General features: G+C 42.2%; 2 protein-coding genes across 5 annotated transcripts in view; one reads left to right on the top strand and one right to left on the bottom strand.

The window, feature by feature from the left end:
- ITFG1 (integrin alpha FG-GAP repeat containing 1) overlaps positions 1 to 7,979 on the bottom strand; it is an 84,276-nt gene extending 76,297 nt beyond the window's left edge. The window contains exons 1-3 of the mRNA XM_039352451.1: positions 7,711 to 7,979; positions 3,821 to 3,893; positions 2,509 to 2,648 (exon numbers count right to left, since the gene is read on the bottom strand). Of these exons, the coding sequence (XP_039208385.1) occupies positions 2,509 to 2,648; positions 3,821 to 3,893; positions 7,711 to 7,933 (436 nt within the window). The 5' untranslated portion in view covers positions 7,934 to 7,979. The remainder of the gene's footprint in view (positions 1 to 2,508; positions 2,649 to 3,820; positions 3,894 to 7,710) is intronic.
- A 107-nt stretch (positions 7,980 to 8,086) lies between these two features.
- PHKB (phosphorylase kinase regulatory subunit beta) overlaps positions 8,087 to 14,274 on the top strand; it is a 104,064-nt gene continuing 97,876 nt past the window's right edge. For 2 of the 4 annotated variants that reach the window (XM_039352446.1, XM_039352447.1), the window contains exon 1: positions 8,087 to 8,241. In XM_039352446.1, the coding sequence (XP_039208380.1) occupies positions 8,115 to 8,241 (127 nt within the window). In that variant the 5' untranslated portion in view covers positions 8,087 to 8,114. Of the gene's footprint in view, positions 8,242 to 12,211; positions 12,320 to 14,274 lie in introns of all 4 variants that reach the window. The other 2 variants (XM_039352448.1, XM_039352449.1) reach the window with 2 other exon arrangements.

Here is a 14,274-nt window from a genome sequence, read left to right as displayed (position 1 = left end):
CCAACATGCTTTCCTGTAGTGAAAAGAGCTGACGTTTTTGATAATGATTTTATTTTGTTTTGATTAATAACAATGGGAGATAAAAGCACTACTCTGAACAGATGTTCTTAACATCTCTAAACATCACCTTTCAAAATGTGTACGTGTAATTCTTACGGAAGACAATACGATATCATTTCAACATCACGGTTAAAAAAGAAAAATCATCAAGAAAAAATTTCCTGCCTAATTATTCACTGATACAGAAAGGAAAGATTTGAACCAGACATTGCACAGCTCATGTATTTTAACTTGAATCAGAGCGGCGTGCACATTACTGAAAAATTCTACAGATCCAGCTGACATATGCATCTCTGTACAAATGGAAAAATGGATAGAGGAACAAATCTATGAAACATATTCAGCCTATATATATATATGTATATATATATACATATATATATATGTATATATATATACTCACACGTATACACTATGTCTTATCCTAGACCAGGGGTAGGCAACCTTGGCTCTTTTATGACTCGTGGACTTCAACTCCCAGAATTCCTGAGCCAGCACGGCTCAGCTTGGAAACCTCTCCCTTTCCCCTCAGCGTGGCTGGCTCGGGAATTCTGGGAGTTGAAGTCCACGAGTCATAAAAGAGCCAAGGTTCCCTACCCCTGGTGTAGACAAAAGTTGTTGGTCATATATAAAGGTGTTATCATCATCACCATCACCATTTTAGCCTTTGTTTATCCACTGCAGGATGAAGGTCTCTTCTGTGTGTTTCCCACCAATATGAGCTTTCTTTTGCCAATTGCCACTGAGCTTTCTTTTGCCAATTGGGCCCGCCATATTTGCTGATGTCGTCGTTCCATCCTGTTCTAGCTCTCTTTCGTGGACACTTTTAATCGAGCGGGATCCGTTCTATGACCACCTTGGCCCCCCTGCCATCAATTCTTCTTGTTATGTGACCAGCCCATTTCCATTTCAGTTCTTTTACTCTCTGGATGATATTGTATTCTTTTGTTTGTCCTCTGATCTAAATGCAGGCCTTTCTAACTTGTCTTGTGATGACAAGCGTGTCTCTGTCCATGACTCCTTGTGCCAGTCATAGCTTTTGTATCAATTGAGAGGTTAGTGTCCATGTTTCATCGGCGTGTGTTAGAGCACACAGCACACAATGATCGAAAACTTTTCTCTTTAGGCATAGATTGTTCTTGAAAATTATGCTTAGCTTGCCGAATGCCTGCCAACCACATTTAACACGCCATTCAATTTCCTTTATTGCCGTGCAATAAGCAATGCTGGCTGTGGAATTCTGGGAGTTGAAGTCCACATGCCTTAAAATGGTCAAGGTTGAGAAACAGTGCTTTATTGTATCCCCTTCCAGTGAGATCTGTTGGCCAAGGTATATGTAGTGATCTACTACGTCTAGTTGTTCTCTAGAATATATATATATATATTCCTTTCTTTGGTGAATTTATTAAACATAACCTGGCTTTTTCAGGTTGGACTATCTAGCTCAGTAGTGGCGAACCTATGGCACAGGTGCCAGAGGCGGCACTCGGAGCTCTCTCTGTGGGCACACGTGCTGTTGCCCCACCTCACCTCCCCCCGCAACCCCCTCCTCACCAGCAGCCCCCCTGAAGGAGACTTGTCCTCAAGCGTGGCCCACACGGAGCAGCGCAGCCAAGGACATGGCAGCCAGGCAGCACAGACAAGACTCTGCCCTCATACCCCATCATGCAGTTGCTGCAGGGTGCGGGTAGAGGGTGTGGCTGCCATAGCGCTGTTGGGCTGCCTGGGCGATCTGCGGTGGGCCCTGGAGGCAGTGAGTGGTCCTGTGGACAGGCGGGGCGGGGGATGGGGAGGCAGAGTGGGGGCGGGGCCAGTTTTTGGGCACTCGGTCTCTAAAAGGTTCGCCATCACTGATCTAGCTTGATGTTGAGCAACATGCCTCTAGAACAGGGGTGTCAAACATACCCATGGGCCGGATATGTTACAAGCAGGCCACACCTATCCCAGCTCTGCAAAGGCAAAAAAAAATCGCAATAGTCACATGATGTGATCAAATTTGATACCCGTGTTCTAGAATTTCAGATAAATCTAAATCAGTGGTTCTCAACCTGTGGGTCGGGACCCCATTTGGGATCGAACGACCATTTCACAGGGGTCGCCAAATAAGGCTGTCCACCATTTTTTCCCTTTTCTTTGGCCATGCCCCTGGCACCCAGTGATGTTGGGGGTCACCACAACATGGGAAACTGTATTATGGGGTCGCGGCATTAGAAAGGTTGAGAACCACTGATCTAAATGGAGGTATAAGGAGATATTATACACTTCTTGGATACAATATGCTCTTCCACTATTACACAGGCTCTTGAGTCAAGGACTAAACCTTTGTATGTAAATTGAATTTAAGTACATTTATCTCTCACATTCACCCCAGAATGGGGATATTTATAGTTGCTTTGCAGAAGAACTCAATGAATATTTTCCAGACATTATCACTGCAATATAGCCTACCTAAAGTTTGATTATTTCCCCAGAAAATCCAGACTGATAGGTCAGCATTAGGCTGTTCTTGTGGACGAGTCGTCAAAAGGACATCCATTTGTGAGTCACCGTCGTAATCACCAGGAACTACACTGGTTATCACAACATCCCTGAAATTAAGGGGGGGGGGGGAAAAGTTGAAGTACCAAATCTACCATAAGAAAACACTACATGGAAAGAAATGACACTTATATAATGCTGCCTTATGTATAATTGTTCTACTTCAAAATAAAATCTTGACGAAATCATCTTCAGCCTTCTACCTTCCTAAATTTTGCAGCTCTGATGGCTTAAACGATTTCACACTTCAGAACTAGTTCAGAGAAAATACATTTTTGTCCTTCAAAAAAAAAATCTTCAAAGATTAAAATTTATCATTGTCTTATGCTTCTAAATGTCTATGAGAGCTGTCATATTCCTGGTAAACAGGAGCGTGGAAATTATGGATTGGGCGCTTCTGGGCAGTACATTTCTAGTGAACTACTCTAAAAAAACAGGCCAATTTCATCAACACATTTGATACGCTATAATATAGGTATTAAAATGGGTATCAATTTCCAAGTGTAGTTTAATCAATTAAATCCAAATAGAATTTTAGTACTCCCGAGAAAAGGAAAGTATTAGCATTTTAAAAGATTTTAAATCAGGGCTCTCCAAACTTGGCAACTTTAAGACTTGTGGACCTCAACTCCCAGATTTTTTCAGCCAGGCATGTTGGCTGGGGAATTCTGGGAGTTGAAGTCCGTAAGTTAGACTTCAGTTGCCCTGTTTTAAATTGTGGAGAGGTCGACTCTCTTGGTAGAGAATTCTGAGGAAATGAAGTAGCAGATTTGGCAATAAAGGGTTTGAGCTTTTTCCCTCATATTTCCTATGCCATATCCCCTCTGCACTATTTGTATATTGTTTCACATCAGAAAGCACAACGAATAAGCTGAAAATAATCTACAATATTTTTGTGAAAACCATTGGCTCCATTAATACTTTAAAAATGCCAATGTATTCAGCTCTAAGCACATTTATTGAAAAATACATTGTCCTCAAAAAAGGGCTTAGCTCATGTTTCGTGCTCTGCTTCCTTATGAATGTAAAACATCACTACAAGTTAGATAAACCATGAATTATTACTGTAATCATCTTTGAGGCTGCAGAAAAATCCCCATATGAACATTACAAAACAGAACTTTGAGACCCGAGTATTTTAGTAAGATCCATTTAACATCCAGATGCACAGAATGAACAGCACACAAAATCTATTGGAACAATTCCAGTACGCTGCATTTACCTTAATAGTAATTTGACTTTGGGCTTAAAGTAGGGTTCATTTTGATCCGCAAGGAAGATATTTAATTCATTCTCTGTAAAGGGAGGAGGAAATACATCCATTTACTTCAATAGCAACAACAAATAGCAACAACAATCTTTGGACTTTCTGTCTTCGTGACTGCTTTTTCAACCCACCTCCTTTTACCTCCTCATCTAAAGAAATAAGAAGCGCATAGGGTGTTTTCTCCAGCTTTTGGGGGCATATATGTGTCAGCCCCGCTAAATAGACAAGATCAAGAAATCAACTCCACAGGAAGCCTCAAATTACAGAATAACAGAGTTGGAAGGGACCTTGTAGGTCATCTAGTCCAACCCACTTCTCAAGGAGAAGACCCTATATTTCTGACAAGTGGCCTCCAATGATGAAGCACCCATTGTTTTATTGAGATTGCCTACCAGAATCAAGCAAGTCAGCCATTCTTTCTTCTTCTTATAGTTTAGCAAATTAAGAAAGTGTCCTGGCCATTTCTGGATGGTATCTGGAAGTTATGGGCTTAAAAAAATATTTTACCTCTTGTTGCCTTGGCAACAGAGTTTGTCAGTCTCTGTCAAGATCATTTTGCTTACCTTGCACGATATGCGTACATGGATCATAATGATCAAGCTAAGACTACTTAACATCCCTGATGCTCTCACTTTATTTCATGTGGAAATGCTAGAACATTTTCAGCACATCCTGCCTGAAAGGGGGTTGAACTAGAAGACTTCCAAGATCTCTTTCAACTCTCTTATTCTGTAATCTGTAAATTCCAATGTTCACACTGCAACTTCAGGAAAGACTGTTACTAGTTACTGCTGCACGCAGGAAGCCCTAAATTCTTTTAAATTCTCCATTTTAAAAATCATCGCTGGGTTTCCAAACAATTAAAAAAGAAATGCTTAAGTCTGTGAAATTAAAAGTACGCCAAACGAAAAAGTACTGTAACATATTCTTTACTTAAGATTTGCAAATTATATTTCCCACTGATCTGTATTAGTATACAGTACACCAAAGAAAGAGACTATATTTAGGAACAAGCTTTCCTCTCCACAGCCCAACCTATTGCTTTCTATTCTTTATTTTTATAAATTTATTTCTTTGAAATTGCACAGTGATCTCTCATGATTTATACAGTACAAAATGCATGAAGAAAACTTAATCATCAAGACAGATGATTAACTAAGTGATAGCTATAGCTCTAGTGAAATCCTCCAGTGTATGAATCATCCCTGATTTACTTATAAAGGTATGGAATACACAAGTGCCAATAAACAAAGTTACATTTCTTCCATCCCTCCAGCATTCTTTATTCTTTTTTATCTGAGGTTCAACCCATAAAACACTTTCAGCATTCCACCGGTAACAACAGGGCCTTTCTTAAGCTTCAGGAAACCTCAATTATAACTTTAACAAAGCCCCACTGTGCCTTAATTTATTGTGCACGTTAAAAGCAGACGCTATTTGCCGTCAGACATACTGAAGCCAAAATGAAACAAGTCACTTTGTGACCTTTATAAAGTAAACACATTAAGCACAAGAAGAAAATTGCTTTCTGTGTCGGTAGTTATTGGCAGAAGGACATCTGCTTTGTTTACATGCCAAAGAGAAACATTTATGTGGCACATTCTGGCTCATAATGTCAACAATAATGAAATTCAAGTCCATTGTCTACTATTCACATTTCAGTATGCTTTTCTCAACCAACAAAAGGAAGACAAGGTAAGCAAACCAGTGTATAAATCGCTGTTAGCGTATGTTCCTATACCAACACATTTAAGAGGCCTAAGCATTAGGACGGACATACAAATATGTTACAAAAAGACATCCATGTCACTCTATTAGTTATGCTCGCTATATTAACATAATTTTTGGACTCATTTGCTGACAGATTTGTTGGCAAGTTCTTATGTTGGCAAAGCCAGTTTGGTGTGGCGATTAAGATGCTGGCCTAGAAAGCAGGAAAGGGGTGAGTTCTAGTCTCGCCTTAGCCAGAAAAGCCTGTTGGGTGACTTTGGACCAGTCTCAGCCCAGCTCTCTGTTGTGGGAAAACAGGAGGAAGAAGGAATACAGGTAGTCCTCGACTTACGAACACCATTGAGCCCAAAATTTCTGTTGCTAAGTGAGACATTTGTTGAGTGAGTTTTGCCCCCATTTACGACTGCAGTTCTTAAATTAGTAACATGGTTGTTAAGTGAATCTGGCTTCCCCACTGACTTGTCAGGTGGTCACAAAAGGGGATCGCCTGACCCCAGGACACTGCAGTGGTCATAAATATGAGTCAGTTGTCAACCGGCTGGATTTTGATCACCTGATTGTGGCGATATTGCGATTGTCGTAGGTGTGAAAAATAATCATAACTCACTTTTTCCAGTGCTGCTGTAACTTTGAATGGTCACTAAGTGAACTGGTGTAAGTCGAGGACTGTCTGTATTAGGTGTGTTTGCTACCTTGAGTTACTTATAAATAAGCTTTTGGTGTGCATCTACCTGATCGGAACATCAATGGCACAAACGTAGCCAAGCAAGATTTAATCTTTAATCTTTAATTTGATATTCCTCCTAGAATGCGATATCCCAAAGGGGCAAATTCAGACCCTCCAGAAAGGAGAAAGTGGCTGAAGAGAGAGAGAAAAGGGGCAATTCGCACATGTGGGATATCTGACACTCCCCAAAGTTCATTCCGACTGCATCAACAACAATTAAACTCCCAACAGCACCATATGACACAAGATCAGGTTTATAGTCACCTTAAGAATGATTCTGAGTAGTTTATAAGTTTTCCCAAAGATGCTTTTTCAGGAGGCAACTGGACTTTGTTTTTCCTCTGAAGACGTTTCGCTTCTCATCCAAGAAGCTTCTTCAGCTCTGACTGGAATGGTGGGGAATAGAAGGATTTATACTTCTTGCAGACGGCTGGTCATTTGCATTTTTTTTAGAGAGTCGTTGAGGCCACTCGGAGGTTTATTTGTGTCCTCAGGGTCACCCGAGTGGTGCAAATGGGTGTGGAGCAGGAGTGTCAAACAGGTGGCTCAAGGGCCTGGTGCATTATGTGCTGGCCACCCCCACCCCCACAAAAGCAAAACATGTCATGATACGTCACAGGACGTGATCGAGTTTGACACCCGTGGGGTGGAGCCTTCTCGGAACTGCTGAAAGGATTGTGTTGTAGGATGGAGATAGAAGATGTTGTATCCCTCCCCCTCTATCGAACAACTCCTCTCAACAGAGGGGGAGGGATACGACATCATTCAAAGCGGCCTCGATGACTCTCTGAAACAGGGTGCGAAACTCGATCGTGTCATGTGACGCATCGCGATGTTTTTTGTCTTTGCGTAGCCGGAGTGGGCGTGGCCTGTGCGTGGCACATCTGGCCCAGGGGCCGCCAGTTTGACACCCCTGCTGAGAAAGAAAGCAAATGACCAGCTGTCTGCAAGGAGTATAAATCCTTCCTTTCCCCACCATTCCGGTCAGAGCTGAAGAAGCTTCTCGGATGAGGAGCGAAAGGTCTTCAAGGAAAAAACAAGAAAGTCCAGTTGCCTTTCCAAAAAGCACCTTTGGGACAGCCACAACCTGGAGGACTGGGAATCTCCATAGACATTTTATCTCCCCCATCATTCCCTGAAAGGGTGCGGGAGGGGCGTCCAAAGTACCACCAGCCCCCTGCTCCACACCCGTTAGGCAGACTTCCCCCTCCCACACCCCAATTAATCCCAAAGATGCCCCAAAGGCGGGTTTTCAAAACCCCTAATAAAATAAAATAAAATAAAAAGGGGGTGGGAACAGTCCTCCTAAAGACCCCGCCCACCCCTCGGGTTGAAACTGACTAGGGCGAGGCCCCCGGCAGCTCCTCCGCCGGCCTCGCTCTCTCACCTCGCCTCAACACGAAGAGGTCGGTCTGCTTGTCGGAGTTGAAGTCCCCGAAGGCGGCCAGCGTCCCGAAGGCCTCGGCCCCGAACAGAGGCGAGGTGACATTCTGCAGGGCCCGGCCCGACTTCAGCAGCAGCCCGGCCGCCACCAGCAGCAGCCACAGCAGCCAAGGCCGGCGAGGCCTAACCAGGACGGGACCCCAGTCGGGGCGGCAGGGCCCCCCCATCGCGCGGTCAACTCCAAGCGGCTCCTCGGCGGCCAGCACCGGCACGGCTGGGCAGGGCCGCGCGACTTCCGGGTTCGCTTTCCGGCGCCGGCGCCGCCGCCGCAGCGCGCCTGCGCGGGCGGTGTGCGTTTACGGCGGAGCCGAGCAACCGTTCCTGGCAAGGGGGCGGGCCCTTCGGCCCATGGGCTGTGGGCGGAGTTTTGAGGAGGACTCTTGTCTTCCTCTTCGTCCTCTTCTCGCTATGGCGTCTTCTCTGGCCGATGTGAGCTGGAAAATGCTGGAGCTGAGGGCCCGCTCTAAGCGTTCAGGTCTGACTTCTCTCCCCCTGCGTGTCTCCCTTCTGTCCGCCGCGCCGCCTCGCTCTCGCCTTCCTTTCGCTTGCGGAGCGGAGAGTTCGGAACTCCAACTCCCAGGATGCCCCGCGAGTCCAGCCTCCCTCCCGCCGCGCTTTCTGCCGCCTGAAGCGCGAACGCCCTGACGGGAGTTGTAGTCTGAGCGCTTACCCCCCTGTTCTGGTCCTTTTTCCTGCTGCTGCTCTCTTTTTCCACCCTCGCTTGCATCGCTCCCACAAAGGACCGGCCCTTCCCACGACCGGGAGGACTTGCAGTTGAAAAGACCATTTATTTTAAAGTGACCTTTTAAAGAATGTAAAACAATAATAATAATAATTTACAGCCTTGCCCAGAAACTTTTGCCTGGTCCCCTTGATCATTTCGGGGACCCTTCCCAAGCCTTGCAGCCAGCCCCCTTCCTGGGCTGGAGGGGCTCACTTTGGGCCAGACCCCCCCTCCTCTGAAAAGGAGGGGGGAAATTAAGACTTTGCCCTGTGGATCTCAACAGGTCAAGATAGTTTTGCTAGCAGACTGGCAAAATATAGTTGGGCAGCTATAATAAACTTAAATAATAGGAATGAAAAAGAGGAATTAGTTTTGGGAGGGGGCTTTGCTCACCCTTTGGGGCAGCCATCAGCTAATGGGAAAAGCTACATAGAAAACGTCTGCAATCTTGCCCTTACAAACATCTGAAATTCTCTTTAGGGCTTCTGTGTAAGTAAGCGTCATGCTGGTTTTGCAGAAATGAGAACAACCGATTCGAAAAATGCGAGGTGCTTCTAATGTTTCTTCCTGTTTTGCCACCGTGGCTAAAAGCCATAGTGAGGAAACCCAAGCTTTCTGCTTGCTATTTGCAATGATTGGTTTGAAAGCAGAACGTCCCTAACCTGGATTAAAATGTCCTTGGGGCATTTAAGTGATATCCTAGACATGGTGGAATTTGCTATTTCGATCGTACTATTTTGCTAGATCACCAAAATTGGGATTAAATCCTAGTTTTACAGAACACTTCGGAAGATGTTTATATATACACTGTAGCCAAGATAAGACAAAAATGAAATCTCTATCTTGAACAAGTGCTGTATATTTCTGATTATAAGTTATTGGCTATCCATCCTTTTTCCTGTATTTCTGATACTTTGCTATCAGAGACAGATAATTAGATGGGGAGTTTTAATTTGATCCAAGCAAAACCCAAGTGGAAAAAATTACAACAATCTATGGTTTCCCCTGTTCTGCTGGGTTTTTTTGTACACTTTATGTTCCAAGTTTCTTTAATCATTTTCCTAATCCATTTTGCAAGAGTTTTCTTCTGACCCTGCGATTTGATCTCCCAGTATTTCTCTCCCTCTCTCTCCCTCTCATTGATTTTTTTTCCCTTTTCTCTCAACAATGTGGATGTGTTGTGTCACAATTTTGCCTTTCTTGGCCCCGTCAATATGTCTTCTCTTGGCTTGTAGCTATTTTTGTCTTGCTTGAGGCATTTGGCAGCTTCACAAGTGACTTGCAAAGGTGGCTGCACAGCTCTGGCTGTCCCCAAAATGCAAATTTTGCCATTGCTTGTTTACATTTCTTGCTATCCTTTCAGTATAAAATCATTAATAAAAGTCTTCAGAGAAAGTCTATCCACAACATGCTTTGGCCCCAGTAACTTATATGAGCTCCTTCCTATTTTCAGCTACATTTTACTTTACTTCTGTGGATGTATCTTTCCGTATAGGAAAACAGTGAAATTATGTTTCAAATTTGTAGTTTAATCTACTTAGACTAAACTGTTTACTGTTCATGATGATTACTACGTATCTCTTACATTTCCTTTTGTCAACTTTGATCAGTAAACCATTGCTTGGACTGAATTTTCAAATCATACCCAAAATAAAGGCCTGTTAACACATTATAAAGTAGCCTTCTATATACACCCTTACATAAGATAAACTAGTACTTTTAAATGGCAAGGAAAGCATAGTCTTTATCAATCATTAGATTTCTCTGCTGGCTGGATAATTCTGAAGTCCATATGTCTTAAAGTTGCCAAGTTTGAAAAATACTGTTATAGAATAAAGTATAAATGGATTTCTGTAAATAATAAGAATGAGTATTAAAAACAAAACTGAAAATTGCAATGAAGCCAAAACTATTGCTTTCTTTTCTATTTTGTATTTGAACCGTGGATTTTTTTTTTCCCTTTCAAATTCCGAGTTTCTATCTACTACCTTGAGTAAGAAAATATAGTCGCAAATACATACATTTCATATGACCTATACCCTTACCAACTTTGGTATGCTCCTCATTGGAGATTCCTGTTATCACTTCTTAGGTGTATCACAGGATAGATTTTAATCAAAGTTATTTTGGTAAGGTAAAACTATAAACTTTTGAGTTGTGCAGAAACAAACACAATGGAAAAGATACAAAATTGCTATTGCAGATACTAGTCTAGATCTATGAGGTAGTTTAGGCATGCCACCACAATTAGCAACATGATTTTTAAGCTCATAATATGTAACTCATAGTCAAATGTTAAGCATTGCTGTTTAAATACTGTACAGTAGCCTGATAAAGATAGGGTAATTTGAATGCGTGCATAATTTGATATGAAGAATAACACCTTAAAAAATTCACTAAAACAGAGCTTTCAAATCATCCTCCATAAGTGTGGTGTAACAGATTACGGGTAGTCCTCAATTTATGACCATAATTGAGCCCCAAAACTGTTCTAAAGAACACTGTTGTTAAGTGAGTTTTACCCCATTTTACGGCTTTTCTTGCCACCGTTGTTAAGAGAATCGCTGGAGGTGTTAAGTTTAATGACATAATTGTTGTGAATCTGGCTTCCCCCATTCTGATTTTGCTGATCAAAAGGTTGCAAAAGGGGGGGGTCACATGACCCCGGAACACTGCAATCGTCATAAATATGAACCAGTTGCCAATTTTGCACAGCATGACCATATTAGGGATGCTACTATAGTCATAGCTGTGAAAAAAGTATAAATCCCTATTTTCAGTGCTGTTGTATCTTCAAATGCTCCCTAAATGAATGGTTGTAAGTCAAGGACTACCTGTAGGAGTAGGGAAATCTAGATCTAGTCCTACCTTAACCCAACAAGCTGTTTTGGAGGCTTAGGCCAATCCCCCCCCCCCCAGCTCAACCTACTTCACAGAGTTGTAGGGAAAGTTATGAAGAACAGCCTCCTGAATGGAAAGTGTGATAGGAATCCAATAAATAACCACAAGGCTTTTTTTTTCATATGTTTACAGAGCCCTCTCCCCCCAATCGAAGAATTCTTAAGGCATATATTTATAGCATAAAACCAAATGGAGTATAATTGATACCGTTAATTAACTCAGGAGTGGGTTAGAAGTAATTGATGTCTCTCCTAGAAATGATGGCAAAGGTTTCCAAGGATACATCAGTAATTATAAGTCTAAGCAGGGCTGGGTATGGATGGGGTTTGAGCAAAAACAAATATCTGTTGAGCAAACCTAAAACTTATTTATGGACTCTTTAATGGGAAGCTTCAGAGTCCCACAAAGTAATATTACCTATACGAATGTACTCTTTGAATTAACAAATAATTACATCTTCCATTTACCCAAGAGCAAATAGTTTTGATTTGGACCTAACATTTGTTTCATAGGACTGGAGGCTTCCTAAACACTCAATATTGTCTGACATATTTTTTAAAAATACGTCAATTGAATAATATTGCTAGAGCAAAACAATTAAACATTATGCAACTAGGTAATGATGCTTCAGCCAATGATATTTTTTTATTAAAAAAAATGGTATGAGAAAATAAACTTTTGCAGTACACAAGAAAAGCCTCAGGTATAATTAATCTAATTATCTCCTTTATTGTCTGCGGCATGATGTGAATAACTTGGCTAACACTGCTTTTGCTTAATTGAAACCTGATTGCTTCTAACCCTCACTAAACATTTTCAGAAATTGCAGTAGTTTAGGCTGGCAACGTTTGTGATTAGCTGCAACAGCTTGAAATGGCCACTTCAAATACTGACAGAGTCACCTCGTCTCGTGCTTTCTTGTGGTCGGGTAAGTACGTTGACTCTTAACAGATCTCTTATTTCGTGTTTTGGGGTGGTGTGGATATATTAACACAAGCAGACGCTCTATTGATTAAAAAGATGGCTGCTTATTGATGTGAAGTGTCAGCTTAAAAAAGAGCTATAATGTCTGCCACAATTGATAGTTTTGAAGCAATATAACAGTTGGAACCCAGTCATAACCATGCCAATGCCGTTCTGTTATAGCATCACAGGAAGTCCTCGACTTACGACGACAGTCGGGACCAGAATTCCATTGTTAAGCTGGATTTGGTTATTAACAATTTCATTGTTAAGTGAATTTTTACCACCCCCTTTTTTTGCCACAGTTTTTAAGGGAATCGTTGCATTTCTTAAGGGAATCCCACTTCATGAAGCAAATCTGCTTCCCCTCTTGGCTTTGCTGGTCTGGCGCTGGCTGACTGCGTCACAAATGGCAATTGTCATAAATACATGCCAGTTGTCAAGTGCCCAGGTTGTGATCGTGGGGATGCTGCAACGTTGGTAATGGCCGTCAGTCACTTTTTTCGGTGTCCTCATCATTTTGAATGGTCGTAAATGAATGGTTGTATGTCAAAGTCTACCTCTACTGCAGGCCAATGAGCCCTGGCCTTTTTGTGTATCGGAATGACGTTGAAAAGCAAAAAAGCTCCTTTGCTGTTATAGAAATCCATGGTCAAAGCAGCTTCAGCAGTCAGGTATTTGAATTTGCTTCGGGTTTGCTTGTGTTCCATGGGAATAACAGGATAACAAAGTTGGAAGGGACCTTGGAGGTCATCTAGTCCAACCCCTGGTCAGGCAGGAGACCCTAGATAAATGTTTCTCAACCTTGACAATTTTAAGGCATGTGGACTTCAACTCCCAGAACTCCACACTGGCTGTGGAGTTCTGGGAGTTGAAGTCCACATGCCTTAAAATTGTCAAGGTTGAGAAACACTGCCCTAGATCATTTCAGACAAATGCTTGTCCAATCTCTTCTTAAAACCTCCAGTGATGGAGCACCCACAACTTCTGGAGGCAAGTCGTTCCACTGGTTGGTTGTCCTCAGTGTCAGGTTGTCCTTAGTTCCAGGTTGCTTCTCTCCTTGATGTGTTTCCATCCTTTACTTCTTGTCCTGCTTTCAGGTGCTTTGGAGAACAGGTGGACCCCATCTTCTTTGTGGCAGCCCCTCAAATATTGGAAGACTGCTATCATGTCACCCCAAGTCCTTCTCTTCATTAAATTAGACAAACCCAATACCTGCAACCATTCTTGATGTTTTAGCCTCCAGTCCTCCTAATCCTCTTTGTTGCTCTTCTCTGCACTCTTTCCAAAGTCTCAACATCTTTTTTGCATTGTGGTGACCAAAACAGGTTGCAATATTCCAAGTGTGGCCTTAGCAAGGCATTATAAAGTAGTACTAACACTTCATGTGATCTTCAATTGTATCCCTGATAGAATCTCTGCTCAAAAGAGAAAGAGAGGCATGTCTTAGCACAAGGTTCCTCCCTTATATTTCTGGTCAGTGTTTCTCATGCTGAAACAGGCTGATCAAGGATAAACACATGAGGATTGCCTGCTATGCATGGAATCCCTTTAATATACTCTCTTTTATATGTAGCGATACATGAAAAAATCATAGATATACATGTATGCAGCTAAGTACAATATTGGTCATAATGGCCAATAAGGAGCTTTGGGGAAGAACAGAAATGGGATATGAAAGCAACCATCCTTTTCCTGACCACTTGCCTTGCAGACACATTGAGTATCCCACGATAATGCAATATCTATTCTTCTTTCCACTCTCCTTATATTATGAATTGCTTTATAGTTCTTAATTATACCTCTTCTTGAGAGAGTTTTTTTTCCCCAAGGCAAAAAGGTGGCAATGTCGTAGCTCTTCTCTGTAGACTTTATATGTGTTTTTACCTGGCCAATGCAAAATCAGCTATGGAATTTTAT

This window comes from Crotalus tigris, unplaced genomic scaffold (assembly GCF_016545835.1).
Source record: "Crotalus tigris isolate CLP2741 ecotype Arizona unplaced genomic scaffold, ASM1654583v1 scf7180000018432.44079421565:4894166, whole genome shotgun sequence".
Taxonomy (NCBI): domain Eukaryota; kingdom Metazoa; phylum Chordata; class Lepidosauria; order Squamata; family Viperidae; genus Crotalus; species Crotalus tigris.
Note: the sequence above shows the minus strand (reverse complement) of the source record. Positions and strands in the feature narration are given on the sequence as shown.